At 37.3% G+C, this 15,410-nt stretch overlaps 1 protein-coding gene and 1 non-coding gene across 3 annotated transcripts in view; both read left to right on the plus strand.

Annotated features, from left to right (window-relative positions):
- The first annotated feature begins 5,979 nt into the window (after positions 1–5,979).
- Positions 5,980–6,121, plus strand: LOC136757798 (U4 spliceosomal RNA). Its single transcript, XR_010819618.1, has one exon. It is a non-coding gene; the product is annotated as a U4 spliceosomal RNA (small nuclear RNA).
- An 8,943-nt stretch (positions 6,122–15,064) lies between these two features.
- Positions 15,065–15,410, plus strand: part of LOC136754728 (bifunctional methylenetetrahydrofolate dehydrogenase/cyclohydrolase 2, mitochondrial) — a 38,282-nt gene continuing 37,936 nt past the window's right edge. For both annotated transcript variants that reach the window (XM_066710829.1, XM_066710830.1), the window contains exon 1: positions 15,065–15,240. In XM_066710829.1, coding sequence (XP_066566926.1) covers positions 15,107–15,240 — 134 coding nt within the window. In that variant the 5' untranslated portion in view covers positions 15,065–15,106. The remainder of the gene's footprint in view (positions 15,241–15,410) is intronic.

Below are 15,410 nucleotides of genomic sequence, written 5' to 3' on the forward strand. Positions count from 1 at the left end.
TGTAAGCATTTCTGATTCAGGCAAGTCCCAATAGGGCCCCATGGCTCTTGATTAATCGGTTGTGACCATCTGAAGGATTGCAGGAGCCCAACATGAGAACGTGGCTGCATTTCCATCCTTCTTTCTCTTATTGGGTGGTCTATCAGCTAATTCATAAATTAACCAGCTATTAGTGTTGTCACCCCTATTCAGGTGATTGATTATTTTGCCATATAAAATAAAGGAATGCTGGAAAGTCCCTTTCTGTCACTTTGCCCAAAGTGTAATACTAATTGTTCTTACTTCAACATGTAGGTCACTAGAAGGTTTTATACATTTTAAATATTGTGATTCTATTGCTCTGATCAGATGTTTAATTTGTCCTTTTACTGATCTGCATGAATCAATAAGGAATACTGATTCTTCCCAAACCAAATTCCGTACCTAGCACATAATTGTTTCTAATGTAATCAGAAGAGGGTTTTTTAAATTCACAGGTCCAAATCAAACTGAGTCTTACATGTAAATATAATGTGTAAACATTTTTAAGGAGACGTTTTGTTTTGTATATTATAGAATCAATGAAGTAAAAAGCAGTAATGTATTGCTAATATTTTTGGTGCACTTAGTATATATGTGTACTTTTAACATTGAATATTAGTATTTATCTGTAGGAGTGATGAGCAGGTGTCATATGAGTTAACTATATAAGTAATCAGGATATTGGAGTGTAACTGAAATTAAGTATTTTCTCAAATTATTGCCTAATGTCTCTAAATCTTATCAAACATCCTGAAACATTATACCACTGGATAATGTACGATTATCAATAAATCAAATTATTAATATTAATAAGTGACTTAATGTAAAATATGTATAATTTATGATTTGAGAATTACATTAAATTTATTAGGTATTATAGGTCTGAAAGTCTTATTACAGTATATTTGTATTAATATTCATTGTACATTAAACAATATAAATATTATATTTATTTGACTTTAAGGGTTTCAAAATGCCTTCTATTAATTCACTTTTTTATTTTGTTATTAGGGTAATTCCTTTGCCTTTATCTGTAAGGTTCTTTATCTTGTATTGCTTATTTTGTTCACAACCTTGACTAATCCATTTTAACTGAAGCTGGCTGTATGGAGGAAGGATTTCTCAAGTAAGAATATATATATTTTTTGTGTAGGCTATTGAAAGGGTCTTTGCTGCTTAAATGTTTAACTGCTATATACTGTAGAAATTAATGAAGGTATATAATTAGAATTTAAGCACATTCCTCTAAAGGAAAAATATATGTGAATGTTCGTTAATTAAAATAAGTAATTAACGGCTAGTTTAACTCAAATATTTTACTAGCAAAATATTTCAGTGCAGGATAACAAAATTGTATTATGTGTGCATTAATCAAATTAAAATACAATTAAAATATTTTATGAGTGACCATTGACGATATTTGAAATTTGAAAAATGTGCATTTTTATTTTATTTTTATTTTTTTACTTCTACTTTAATTCAACTGGAGACCTGTATAACAAACACATATTGGAAAAACTGTGGGTGTGTATACAAGTGATCTCTAACCATAACTTGCATGGAACTAGTTTTAAAAAGATTGATAGCATTTTTAAAATCTGTTTTTCAGGTGGTCTACTATACACTCATAGAAGTAATGTGTAGAAATTCTACACAAAAAATGTGTTAATAGTACTATGACACGTTTTGTGTTATTTTCTACACAATATGTGCAGGGTACTGTCTTTCTTCTAACACATGAAAATAAAGTAATTTCAGCCAAAAAAACAATGTTTGGAGTTTTCATTCAAGCTTCATCCTGTGTTTTTTTCCCTCCACTGTTTTTTTCCCTTAACTTTTGTATAGTTAACACCAAGAAGTGTATTTTCTTCTTCTTTTCTTCTCCCCCCAGATTAACTCTATCTGTCATCACTCACTCTCTCTTTCTGTGGTTTTCTGCATTTGCTGATTAAATTGATGTTGAAGGAATGTTGACAATTCGACATTGATTCCATTTGCAAATCCAACCAATTTGCAACTAAATTTCAATGTTGTATACATTAGATTACATTAGAAACAACTTTGTTTAAATGTCATATTTCAACATTGAAATTTAATTGAAAATTGGTTGTATTTGCAAATGGAATCAACGTTGATGATCAACGAAGGCAAAGGGTGGTCACACCAAATATTTATTTGATGTAGATTTTTCTTCTGTTCACTCGCTTTGCATTTTGTTAATTGATAAATATAATCTATTAACATGTCTAGTTTTGAAAGCATTCTTACTTTACAGCATTTATTCACACCTGCCAAAAACTTTTGCACAGTACTGTAGGTTTATTAAAAATGTGAGAGAAAAAGCAGGGTGGATAAGATTAAAAGTGAGAGTGAGAGGAGATCTATCCAATTCTCGAGTTTTGACTTGATGCACAAAACATGTAAAATAACAAACAAGTATTATTATTACACAACCCGTTCCTACAATTTAGATACCATACTATGTAATTGTGATTTACCTAATTCTTTACTAGTACATGAAAAATAAAACCTATGTGGTTTACTGATTTAGTTATGCAGACGTTCAATAGTGGGGAGGGCTGGCAGACTGCTTCGATTTGAGGTATGAATCTTATCTAGAGTTTCTAACTCTGTATATTTTCAAGTTTTAGTTATATCAATTACATTTTCAAGTCCCTCAGAGCATGACCTTACAGTTGATACCAAACAAGCCAGTTTTTTTATTTTTTATTGTAATGTTACATTTGCAATTTATTGGAATTCATGGGGGGGGGGGGGCTGGTCTGGTGCCCATGTCAGTTGTGGAGGATAAATTAGGATGTATGAATAATTCCTTTACCAAATGTTAATTTTGAAATGTATATGGCCCAATGGCTGTTTTAGCTAATGCTCTTTCTTTTAAGACCGAACATGGCCAGTACATGTTTTGGTGTTGATGTAGAATTACTTAAGTGTCATTAAATTTAGTTTTAAGTCACCTTGTTTGTATTTGGGTTTGTTGTTCTGGTTTATGGATTATATAAAGTTCCTTGAAAGTCTGTTTCACAAAATAAATCTTCAATTGGAATTTGCTAGTCTCTGTGGAGACAGGGCATGGCAACCCATTTGTCAGCTGTGGGGGGTCTTCCAGCATGGACGTGTTATCTGTTGTGCTTGGTAAACACAGGCCTCTATCGTAAAACACAGACCTTCAAAGCTGTCTCCTTAACTCCTTTACCAAAAGACTAAATTTCCCAGTTAGGAAGGTATATTTATTTGTGTATATATTTGCCAAATTGTATGATTTACAATGCCTATCCACTCTGAATTGCTTGGCCACTATCTTCCATATCCTTCATAAGTGCATCGTTATTTTTAGGAGGTTAATGTTCCAGTTTTTTATGGGGACAGAAGCAAGAGAGGTTGAGGAGGGAAATATTGTACAAAGCCCCAGAATTGGGGGGAAAGGGGGTACCAGACATTGGGAAATAAATGCACTGTTTGTTGTTTTCTTTTATCTTGAAGGGTTGTCTAACTAGTCTCAGAGAAGGAGTTTGGACCTTTTTTGCAGTTTCTGGGTGGGCAGAGAGGTCCTCAGGGTATGGGACATGAGGATGAGTTTAGAAACTCTATTTTCAGACACATGCCCCCCCACCCTACGAGTTAGACTGTTTTTAAGGACCCCCCAGATAACACACAATGTTGCCACAATGTTGTACAATGCTGCCACAATGTTGCGGCAACATTGTGTGTTAGCAAGGCCACCTCCTCAAAAGCATTCCTTTTGATAAAGTAAAGGCTCATAGATTGGAGGCTTTGCTTTCGGTAGACGGGGTATTTTGACCCAGACAAGAACAGTGTGGAAATGTATCTCCTCTCGCTTCCTTACTAATGCTCACTAAGACCTGGCCTAGAGCACTAAACATCAATGTCTGCTTAGAGAATTTGTTTATAGGGTATCACTCCCAGCCCCCGCTGTCAGACCTCGTTGTTGTTTTGGAGAGGAGAGTCCCCCTGCACAGAGTTTGTTTGCAAAAGCCTTTTGGGTCCATTTAAACAATTGGCTTGGAAGTTTTGCACCTAATTACTCTCTAACCCCTTCTTGCACTTCATATAGAAATGTTTTATTAGACCTTCTGCCTGCCCATAGAAACTGGGCCACAGTAAACTTTGGCAAAGATACTCTATTGCAACCCAGAAACATGTGGCCTTCAAGGGGCTCCAGGTTCCAGTAGACTGGGTGAGTAAATTGTCAGTCTCCATAGCCAAATATTATTTCGTGAGAGATGTGGGTAAGGTGGGAGGCAGATGAGGTAGCCTCACTGTGGAAAATTGAGGGAGGAGGGGAGCTGGCAGGGGGTGCAATAATAATCAGAATGGTTTGTGTAATGGATAACTGTTTATTTATTGGGTTTTATATATATATATATATATATTTTTTTTTTTTTTCCTTTTAGATTAGTTTTTATCTATGCACTTTTTTATGGAAAGGGTTTTTAACAATATGTAGTCACCTTTTATTAAACAAGTAATTATGTTTAAGAAATTAAGTAGAAAGGGGAAGTTTTTAAGCATTGAATGTAGGTTTTGTATTTCATTCTGTTCTTATATCTATCACTGTTTTCTAATCATGTATTCGTAATCACAAAATTTTAATATTCGAAATGTAAATGTTCTAATACATTTTGAATGTGTATACATTTTAGAATTGACAGTATTAACAAAAACATTTAGTTTGTTCTAAATTTTTCTAGTAAAAAAGTAAAAGGGAATGAAGGAAAAGGAAATACAGAAATGTATTTTATATGTGTATATGTACCATTTTAATTTAATTAATAAAGTCTTTAAAATTCGAAAATTAATTGTGTTCTGTATTAGCAACCTGATGGTCAAAGACTGTTGCATCCTCTATTTAGAAATGATCTAATAAGTCATGTTTAATATTGGACTCTTATTCAGTACAATGAGTACTTTAATACTTGCAGAAGCTGTTAATTGTATCCCTTTGATCAACCACCCTTAATAAACCAACCCAACAAAGGTTATTTACTTTCATTTGGAATCTCCTGCAGTACAGTACTATTGCAGAAAATATCACACCTGTTATTTAATTATTCCAATATTTTAATTTTCAATAATAGAATGGCTTAGATATCTGAACAGTAATTCCTCGAGATACACAAATTCAAGTTATGCCATTTTCGCGTTAACACGATTTATAAATGGACCTCCAAGCAGGAGAAGTTGGCAGTAGATTATATTACTAACGCCTTGTGATAAATCTTAAATTAATTAGCAAATATGCTTACTGGAACATCCTTCTTATCAATTTGTGTCATTAATGCATACATATATTGAAACAATTAATGCAAATGTCTAATGCCAATTCCTTAAATATATGATATATAACATAATTACACTTCATAGGAAAATAAACATTTAGTGAACAAAATGCAAGACCAAGGAATGTAAGGAAGGAAAGGGCTACATCTCTTGCTTAGGTCCGATTGATTCATAATGGGAGATTTGAAAGAGAGAACAAGAAATGACTTTTTAAACTATTCAATGAGAACAACAATTATTCTTAGTCCATACATGTCTCACTATTTTGGTAAATGTTGGTCCTTCAGAATGGTTCAGCTAGGTGTTGATTACTCCATTGCTGTTATCTTGCGTATCATACTGCTGGTGCCCATCATGCGTCTCCAATTAATGTGGTGGTTCTCAATCCCAGCATGCCTTGTGGTAGCGTATGATTACCCGTGATATACCAAACAGTGCATCTACAGTAGCAAGGGCAGAATGCAGTGGATTTATACTGCTTTGCAATCCACAGTTGTAGACACACATGCTGTCCATGGTTTGCTAAGCTGTGCCAATCATAAAACCCACATTATTGTTAACAACAACAATACCCCCCGCCACGGCTTCATAGTACGCGATTGTCATGGGTGGGCTCGGGTTGCCCAGGCAGTGGTCAGCTTTGCGCAGTGGCAGTATCGTAGCTTATGAGGTTGATCCGAGGCACGATTATTGCTAGTTGAAAACTTTACCCAACACCCCGCTTGCTCCGGTTTGAAATATAACTGGTGACAGCAATTTTTGACAGTCTCTCTAGAGACTGGTTGTATGGTTTAAAAACAGAAAGAGAGTTTTTGAGTGTTCTCAGAAGCTTTTAGGTTGGTCCTTGTCACCCCACCTTTGTACGCGATCCCTGTCCGCAACGTTTGAAAGCGGGTTTAGCCCACTTGAGCAGGATGAGTTGCATTGCGTAACTTGCGTACCGTCTCCAGGCAGGAAAGGGCTACGTCTGTTGCTTATGTGTTGTTTCCTCTCCCGTGCTAGGACCTGATTGATTTATAATGGGAGATTTGAAAGAGAGAAGAGATTACTTGTTAAAATATTCAGGAGGTGGAGGGCAGAGAGGCTGTCGAGACAGTGGTGCGGGACTTCTACAGGGAGTTATATGACCAAAAGGTGGTAGATCAAAATCTGATCCATCACTTTCTGTCCCTGTTGGAGTACCGCAAGGAGGGGGACAGGGAGGAGGAGTAGGATCCAGAGATCACCACCACTGAACTCTCCCAAGTGATAAAGTCTTAACTCTGGAAGGACACCAGGTCCCGATGGGATCCCTGCTGAATTCTGCTGGATCTAAAAAACTGGTGGCCGGTCAGCCTCCTGCACACTGACTACAAGATACTGGCCAAAGCACTTACGCTCCGGCTACCTCGAACGAGAGAGGGCTTCCCCTGGTCGTAATCAGCCTGGACCAGGAGAAGGCCTATGACAGAGTGGGCCACGAATACCTGCAGCTTGTGATGGAGAGGATGGGTCTCGCTCTTGGCTTGAGGAGATGGGTTAAGATCATTTACAGCAGCCTAAGCAGCGGGGTCCTTGTGAACCGCCACCTGACCGAACCATGTCCCCTGTCGGCCCTGCTGTACGTTTTCTTTTTGGAGCTGTTCATGCAGGTGATCCGCGGGGACGACCGGGTGACAGGTTTCCATCTCATGGGCGCTGGCGGAGACCAACTGAAAGCCCTGGCCTCCATGGACAACGTAGCTGTGGTCAGCAAGGACGTCCAGTCCGTGGCCAGGGTGGAAGAACTGCTGGATGGCTTCTGCAGATGCTGTCAATAAGGTCAAGACTCAGAGCGAGATCTACCTCTCCCAGGCATGGCCTGACGTCCGGGGCCCACCGACCATGTTCCCTGTGAAGCTGGCCATCAAGGTTCTGGGGATGACGATCGACGGGACCAACACGGGCACCCGGAGCTGGGAGGAAGCTTTAACTAAATTACGAAAGAAGAGCCACGGCTGGAGCACAAGGACCTTGACGATGACTGGTAAAGTGCTGGTCATAAAGGCCATCCTCTTCCCTATCCTTCTCTACGTAGGCATGGTATACTAGTAAATTGATTACAAGAATCATATTTTGGTTTGTCTGGGGGAGTAAAATGGAGAGGCTGAAACGAGTGCAGATGGTGAAGGGCGCCCTGGACAGAGGTAGGGGGGTCCCTGACGTTGTGCGGCTCATTAAGGCGCAGGGGCTGGCATACAGTCAAGCCTGTTTTAGGCAGGTGTGAAAAAATTCTGTAAAGTAAGAATGCTTTCAAAAATAGACATGTTAATAGATTATATTTATCAATTAACTACATGCAGAGTGAGTGAACAGAAGAAAAATCTACATAAAATCAATATTTGGTGTGACCACCCTTTGCATTCAAAACAGCATCCATTCTTCTAGGTACACTTGCACAAAGTCAGGGATTCAATTATACCAAACAGGTGCTAATGATCAATTGCTTGCATCAATTCAATATGTAGGTTGTGTAGAACCCGTCTCGGAAATAATTTCCCAAAAGTTAGAACTGAATTAGCACTGATCTAAAGCCAATTCTATCGCCCAATAGACTTGTTATGCTATAAAACCTTTTTTAACTAGAGCAAATATGTATTATTCGTTCATAACAAAGCCAATGCTTTGTAATCACATACAATTTTTACTCATTTCCCATATACTATAATACAATATACCATAGTAGCATTATTCAGTGTGTACCCACTTACATCACATTGAAACATCACATATCATTTCACATTTCAGTCACACAGCCTAACGGCACAACTCTCTCAATCCAGTAGTCACTCTACTAAACTATGGAAAGGATAGTTAATGCAATGCCCATAGTCCCACCAGACTCTGTATCCTTCAGTTGCGCTTAGATATAAAAGAGATTGTATGACTATTCATGTTTCCTTTTAATCTATTTCCATACTGTTTCTTCAGGCCTTTCTCCAATTTTTCCTGAAAGATAAAATTGTTATTTTCAGCACATGTGGAGAAATTAATTGTTAATGCTTTGTCTGTCTATTCCTGGACATCGCCACCCTCCTGTTGTCAGTTGGAATCAGCAGAGTTAGTTAGTTTATTGCTTGTATGCAATAATATGGTAAGCATCGTATGCTTCCACCATCCCCCTCCCTCCTGTCCGTCCACACACACTGGCATCAGTGGCCATGAGGACGGATTATGGGCCGCAGCACTAAGAGCGGAGGCCAATGTGAGAGGGGAGAATATGCACTGATGTGTCGTGGCATGTGGGTAGAGAACCTGTGGACTAAATGTGAGAGATAATCATTGCTGCTGGTTCCTGTGAAGAAAGATAATAGTAGTTATTTATCTATTAATCTGTATCAACATCAATATTATTAGCATTAGTAATGTAGCTATTCTCGATTTCCCAGGACATTACTGTTTGTTGACAATGTTTGGTTTGTAGTAGTACACTTGTATTTCGTTACAAGTCAGCTCTCTTATCTCTCTCTCTCAGTGGGGAAGCTGAGCTCAGACACTTTCACTGCCCCCCCTTTCTGATTGATAGGATATTTCTGTTTGTGAAAGGGCTATTTCCATACAGTTTCATGACTTTAGGCTTTAACCTATCTCTCATTCAATTATTTATTTAATTTACATTGTTATACCTTCAGTAACTTCCTTATTTTCCCTCATATTCTATTTGATCACCATCACAACTCTCATGCTGAAAGTGGCAGCACCTGTCTTTCACACATATCAAACTCCCTTTTTCCAGCTTCCCAAGCCTTATTAACTCTTAAACCCCTTGTCAACGTCCTCAAACCTTCATCAGCATCGCTCAGACCCTCTTCAAACATTGTTCTGTATCCTAACAGCTGTTCTTTCTCCTTTTCCTAATTTCTTACTAGACAATTCAGTTCATTTGATCAATTTGTATTATTACTATTTATACACATTTCGCTCCATTATTTGAGTTAATGGACTAAGATATTTACCTAACAAAATATCTTTAGAAAATAAGAATTTTAATTGATTTCAATAATAATTCTCAGGTACCTCAGGAAAACAAATTTTCAAAAAAATGTGTTCAGTCAATGATTTCCCCAATGAAGAGCCTGCGTGGGCACTAAGACTGTCCGCCTGCACGGCTCATATATGTCTTTATTGTGTCACTTCCTCCTATTGAAGTCCAATCTACACCGGTACAGGTTCAGAAGAACTGTTCCCAAAGCCAGATTGAACTGATCAATAGTTCATTTCTTACCTACACCTTGTATTTAGGGATCTTATATCTGGGGATTTCAAAAACTCTTCATTGTGGAAATCACAGCTACCAAATGACCACACTTTTAATTTCCTGGAGTATCTGGTTATCTATGTATTCATATCTTCACCACATTTTACTGTTTCCTCAGATTCCCATTTCAGAAATTAGCTCTAATTCAATTTTCAACATTTTATTTTTTATTTCTGGTTTGTAAAACTCATTCTAATAGTAATGTTTTATTTTCTCCTTCAAATTATTCAATATTAATTTAGCAGACTTATTCAATGCTTGTAATTTTATATTTCTATAGTATCCTTTAAAATTCTTACCCTTTAACTAATTCACTCATCTTAAATCTTAATTTTAACTTTTATTTCAGGTATTTTATGCTATGTACCAATAACCAAATATTTTCTAAAAATAAGACTGTTTACATTCTCCTGGTATGGATTTTACATCAGGCTGTCACTCAGGGCTGCACCAGAGTGCTGCTCATGTGGATTTCAGCCCTTTATTTCCCTTTAATTTGACTTTACAGAAGTTGTCCATAATATGATTTTTAACAAACAAATTATTGTCCTTCTGAGTCTTAGAGGACACCATGACTATTTATTTACTTTTATTATTATTATTAATCTATTTATTTAGTGTATATTTTGTATTACTTTAACATTATAGAATATATTATGTATTTCTTATTTCTGATGCCTTATGCACTCTGTATATAGTTAAATGTTGAAATCCTCATTAATCTGTTGTTAAAACATCAATAACTGCGCAATTGTAAATATGATTCTGAAATTATTGGTTACTTCCCTTCTCAGTCTTATTCTGGACTATGCACAATATTAAAAATACAATGCATACAAAACAGACATTTACCTTACATAACCTTCAGACTATATATATACACATTAACACACAAAGCACATACAGATTGAAATCCAAAGGTAATTCAGATATTAGTTTAGCAGCGTGTTTTGTTGACCCTGCAGTGTCTCAAACAGCCCTTATCATTTATTTATTTACTATATTGTTATTATTAAAAATAAGATGTAAAATAATCTTTCAATTATTTCACTACTTTGGTGTTTTCTTGATCCATTATGATCAATTTCTTCTCTAAATTCTTATTATTCAGACAAAGAATTATAGAAACTTTGTCGGTTTTTATCTTGTTTTTACCTGGGGGTCCAGTCAGGATCCCACTCTCTCTTTATCATTTTAAGTTTAACATTTTTAAACTTCTCTTACCATTTTAAGTTTAACATTTTTAAACTTCTCTTACCATTTTAAGTTTAACATTTTTAAACTTCTCTTATAGGAATTCACATACAGACACGTTTTGTAATGCCAATCCTATCTTTACCAACGATGGGGCTATATCGCTGGACTTTATGTACCTCAGGTTCCGTCTGGCTTTGACTGCCACGAATTCTGGCTCTTGCGTACAAGGATTTCCTTGCTTAACATCAAGCTCAGTAGGCCTCGTTGTACCTTTAGGTTCCTTTGGTATCTCTCCCCGCAGATCTGTCTTACTTGGAGTTCACTCTACTGTGAACCTCCACTGTACAGTCAACCTTTCTATTTGTTTTATCTCTACCTCTCCACAGCTTCTCTTTAAATTACAATCTGATAGCCTCACACAATCCCGAGATCAAATCTAAATATACAGGGTGGTAATTTTGTAAAGATACTCACCCTTGTTTTGGTCCCGGGAGTGGAGGCAAGTTCAGATCCTGTTCGTGACGCCAAGTTGTAGAACCCGTCTCGGAAATAAGTGGAGAAGTTGTCGAGATAAAGCAAATAGAACTTTAATCAAGCCGGCTCGGAAGCCCCACGTCAGGAAAATTCCTACAGTGAGGACTTTATGTTTACAAACATGAGTGAAGCTTTATAGGAAAAATGACATAGAATCTTGTGGCTGTTCATCCAATCAGAAGCTCCAAAAGATGCAAGCTCTGGAAAGTTTGTAGGTTGCCCTTCCCAAGGGAGGAGGTCATCATAGAGGCAGATGTCTGGTCCTGTTACAACATACAAACGGTACGATCTTGTGGTTTTCTTAACAACGACGTAACATCTTTGGCTTTCAGAGGAGAAACAGGAAATCCACACACAGACAAACCCATGGGCGATACATTTGGTCCATTTCTCTTATCATAGATTAAACATAAGTGGAAGCAGAGAGAATAATTTCAATAGGATGTATCTTTAACAACCACCTTGTTGGTTTTGCTAGACTAGATAAAGCTAATTTGCTGAGTCTGTATACAAACAATTTCTAATGCTGTCATCAATATAAAACATATACAGAGTCTTCAGTTGAAACACAATCATTAACTGAAACAGAAACAGCTGTGTAGGAGGAATAAAACTGGGTGAGGAATAGCCAAACTCAGCTAACAAGGTGAGGTTGCTGAAGACAGTTTACTGTCAAAAGTCAGACACCATGGCAAGACTGAGCACAGCAACAAGACACAAGGTAGTTATACTGCATCAGCAAGGTCTCTCAAAGGCAGAAATTTCAAGGCAGACAGGGGTTTCCAGATGTCCAAGTTCTTTTGAAGAAGCACAAAGAAAGGGGCAATGTTGAGGACCATAGACGCAGTGGTCGGCCAAGAAAATGTACTGCAGGAGATGAAAGACACATCATGCTTACTTCCCTTTGCAATCAGAACATGTCCAGCAGTGCCATCAGCTAAGAATTGGCAGAAAACAGTGGGATCCTGGTACACCCATCTACTGTCTGGAGAAGTCTGTTCAGAAGTGGCCTTCATGGAAGACTTGCAGCCAAAAAGCCATACACCCGACATCGAAAAAAGGCCAAGCGACTCAACTATGCATGAAAACACAGGAACTGGGGTGCAGAAAAATAGCAGTAGGTGCTCTGGACTGATGAGTCAAAATCTGAAATATTTGGCTGTAGCAGAAGGCAATTTGTTCACTGAAGGGCTGGAGAGCAGTACACGAATGAGTGTCTGCAGGCAACAGTGAAGCATGGTGGAGCTTCCTTGCAAGTTTGGGGCTGCATTTCTGCAAATGGAGTTGGTTTGGTCAGAATGAATGGTCTCCTCAATGCTGAAAAGTACAGGCAGATACAAATCCATCATGCAATACCATCAGGGAGGCATCTGATTGGCCCCAAATTTATTCTGCAGCATGGCAATGACCCCAAACATACAGCGACAGTCATTAAGAACTATCTTCACCATAAAGAACAAGGAGTCCTGGAAGTGATGGTATGGCCCCCCCAGAGCCCTGATCTCAACATCATCGAGTCTGTCTGGGATCACATGAAGAGAGATAAACAACTGAGGCTGCCTAAATCCACAGAAGAACTGTGGTTAGTTCTCCAAGATGTTTGGGCCAACCTACCTGCTGAGTTCCTTCAAAAACTGTGTGCACGTGCTGTTTTGTTGGCAAAGGGTGGTCACACCAAATATTGATTTTATGTAGATTTTTCTTCTGTTCACTCAATTTGCATTTTGCTAATTGATAAATATAATCTATTAACATGTCTATTTTTTTCACACCTGCCTAAACCTTTTGCACAGTACTTTTACATAGATTCAAACCCAGTCTCCTGCACCGCAGTGCAACAGATTATAACAAATGTGATCACTGCAGGGGTACACATTTTAGATTGATTATTTTGTTTTGTGTTTTATTATACAACTCTTTGGGATGTGTGTGTGTGTGTGTGTGTATGTGTGTGTGTGTGTGTGTGTGTGTGTGTTTGTGTGTGTGTGTGTGTGTGTGTGTGTGTGTGTGTATGAACAGTGAGTTGCTAAGAAAACTCAAAATAGGCTATTATATAAATCCCCCAATGTTACCCTTTGTTAATATTGAATACAAATGAAAGTAATTTGCAGATATGTGCCTAAATAACTTTTATATTTGTTGGTTGTGGTTTTTTTCAAGATAAAATTGAGGAACCATAAAAATTAAATGCCTTGATAATTTATGGATAATAAAATGTTGGATTAAAACATCAAATTAATCTCTTGCATGCCACCTTCATAAGGCTCACACACAAACACATGCACATTCACTTTATCACTAAAATCACAATTTACTTTTAATTTTGGTACTTGAGTACTCTTGAAAGTAGCTACTTTTTACTTTTACTCAAGTACTGTTTGAATGGGAGACTTTTTACTTTTACTCAAGTATGACTTCCAACTACATTTTACTGTCGTGGAGCAATGCACTTTCTAGCATACAATTTACCATATAGCTGCACTATTTGTACCTCTTCTTTAATATGGAAATTGTGGTCCAAATAGTCAGGGAGACAAACAAGCATTCTCTTAGTTTATCATTCACTATGCCAGATCAATATTAAAGTTACCAGGTACATGAATGGCTTGTTCTCCCACTGCTTTAAAATAATGTTGGGCCTTTTAGTGCCATCCTGTATCACACCCTTTAAAAAAAAAATCAGATAACATACCAGTAACAGTGTTTCCTCATGTCAGGATTGTTACCCTTTCAACTAAGTTAGGTTTCATCCATGACATAAGGTGCATCCATTACTGGACCCTTTCACTGATAATTTGAAGAGATGTTACATTCCTAATAGTGTGTTTTCCACTGAAAAATCAGTGTTTTGAAAAGCAGGATCATTTGTATTCAGCATATACACAAAAATGCCATTCTGTAGTAAAGAAACTATTTGGTGTCTGCCCCCCTCTTGCGGGCACACCTTCCAGTGCCCTCCTAATTGCTATGCACAGCTGCACCAACAGAGCAACTGTGTTAAAAGAACAGTCCCCTGATGTGGGGGGTTTATGCACTCTACTATATTCAGAGAGGATTTTTTTTACTCAAGATCATGCACTGAGCCCCATTAAAAATATAAGCATAAAATATTAAGTTAGTGACAGAGAGAAGCACAGTTTCTGTAGCCAGGATGGAAATCAGAGATCAGAGTGGGTTATAAACTAAAAGTGGAGTGATGAAAGAGAATAGTTTGTAGTTAACTGCAAATTCCAAATTTGATATGCAAAAAATAATAAAAAACAGGAATATATTGTGGATTATTATTTAGTGTTTAGTATTATAAATATAGATTTAATGTGTTATAACCAAATATTATCTAATCAACCAGCATCAACCCACAACAGATTTGTTTTTGTCTGCTCCATTTTGTGCTTGGTGATTTATCAGAAAGGGGATTTTTTTATATTATTATTATTATTATTATTATTATTATTATTATTATTATTATTATTATTATGCAAGGATTCTATAGAAAGACTGCATGTTAGATTTAATGAAATCTAAATATAAGCTATTTGATATGTACTAGAGAGGATTCTATCATCGAATACATTTACAAATAAGTGCCCTGAAACATGAAGCGCCTCCCACCCTATTATGATTTTCTCTGACCCCTCCTATCACTGTCTACCTGCATCAATAGAGCACTGCTGATGCTTGTGTCTCTGGCGTAGCCTAACGCTTGCAGCCAGTCACACACACACACACACACACACACACAGCAGTCTGGGCATCATGGCGGCCTCTATGCCAACGCTATATTCTTGTTTCAAAATATACAGAGATTTCATCCAGCCTTGTTGTCAAGCAAAAACACGGGTTTACAGAAAGTCTTGTCAACGGAGACATTTTCATCTGTCGACTCGAAGGTAAAAAGCAACGTAATCTCAATATGAATGTATTTCACGGATGCTGGTACTACTAGCCTATGATACTGCCGCGGACTGAACGAGGTTCGTTGGTCACATGTCAGTAGTTTTGATTTATTACTGCGGGAATATTTCAAGGGTAGCAGCGCAGCAGCGCATACACGAGTCCA

The sequence above is a fragment of the Amia ocellicauda genome, chromosome 8, assembly GCF_036373705.1.
Source record: "Amia ocellicauda isolate fAmiCal2 chromosome 8, fAmiCal2.hap1, whole genome shotgun sequence".
In the NCBI taxonomy this organism is placed as follows: domain Eukaryota; kingdom Metazoa; phylum Chordata; class Actinopteri; order Amiiformes; family Amiidae; genus Amia; species Amia ocellicauda.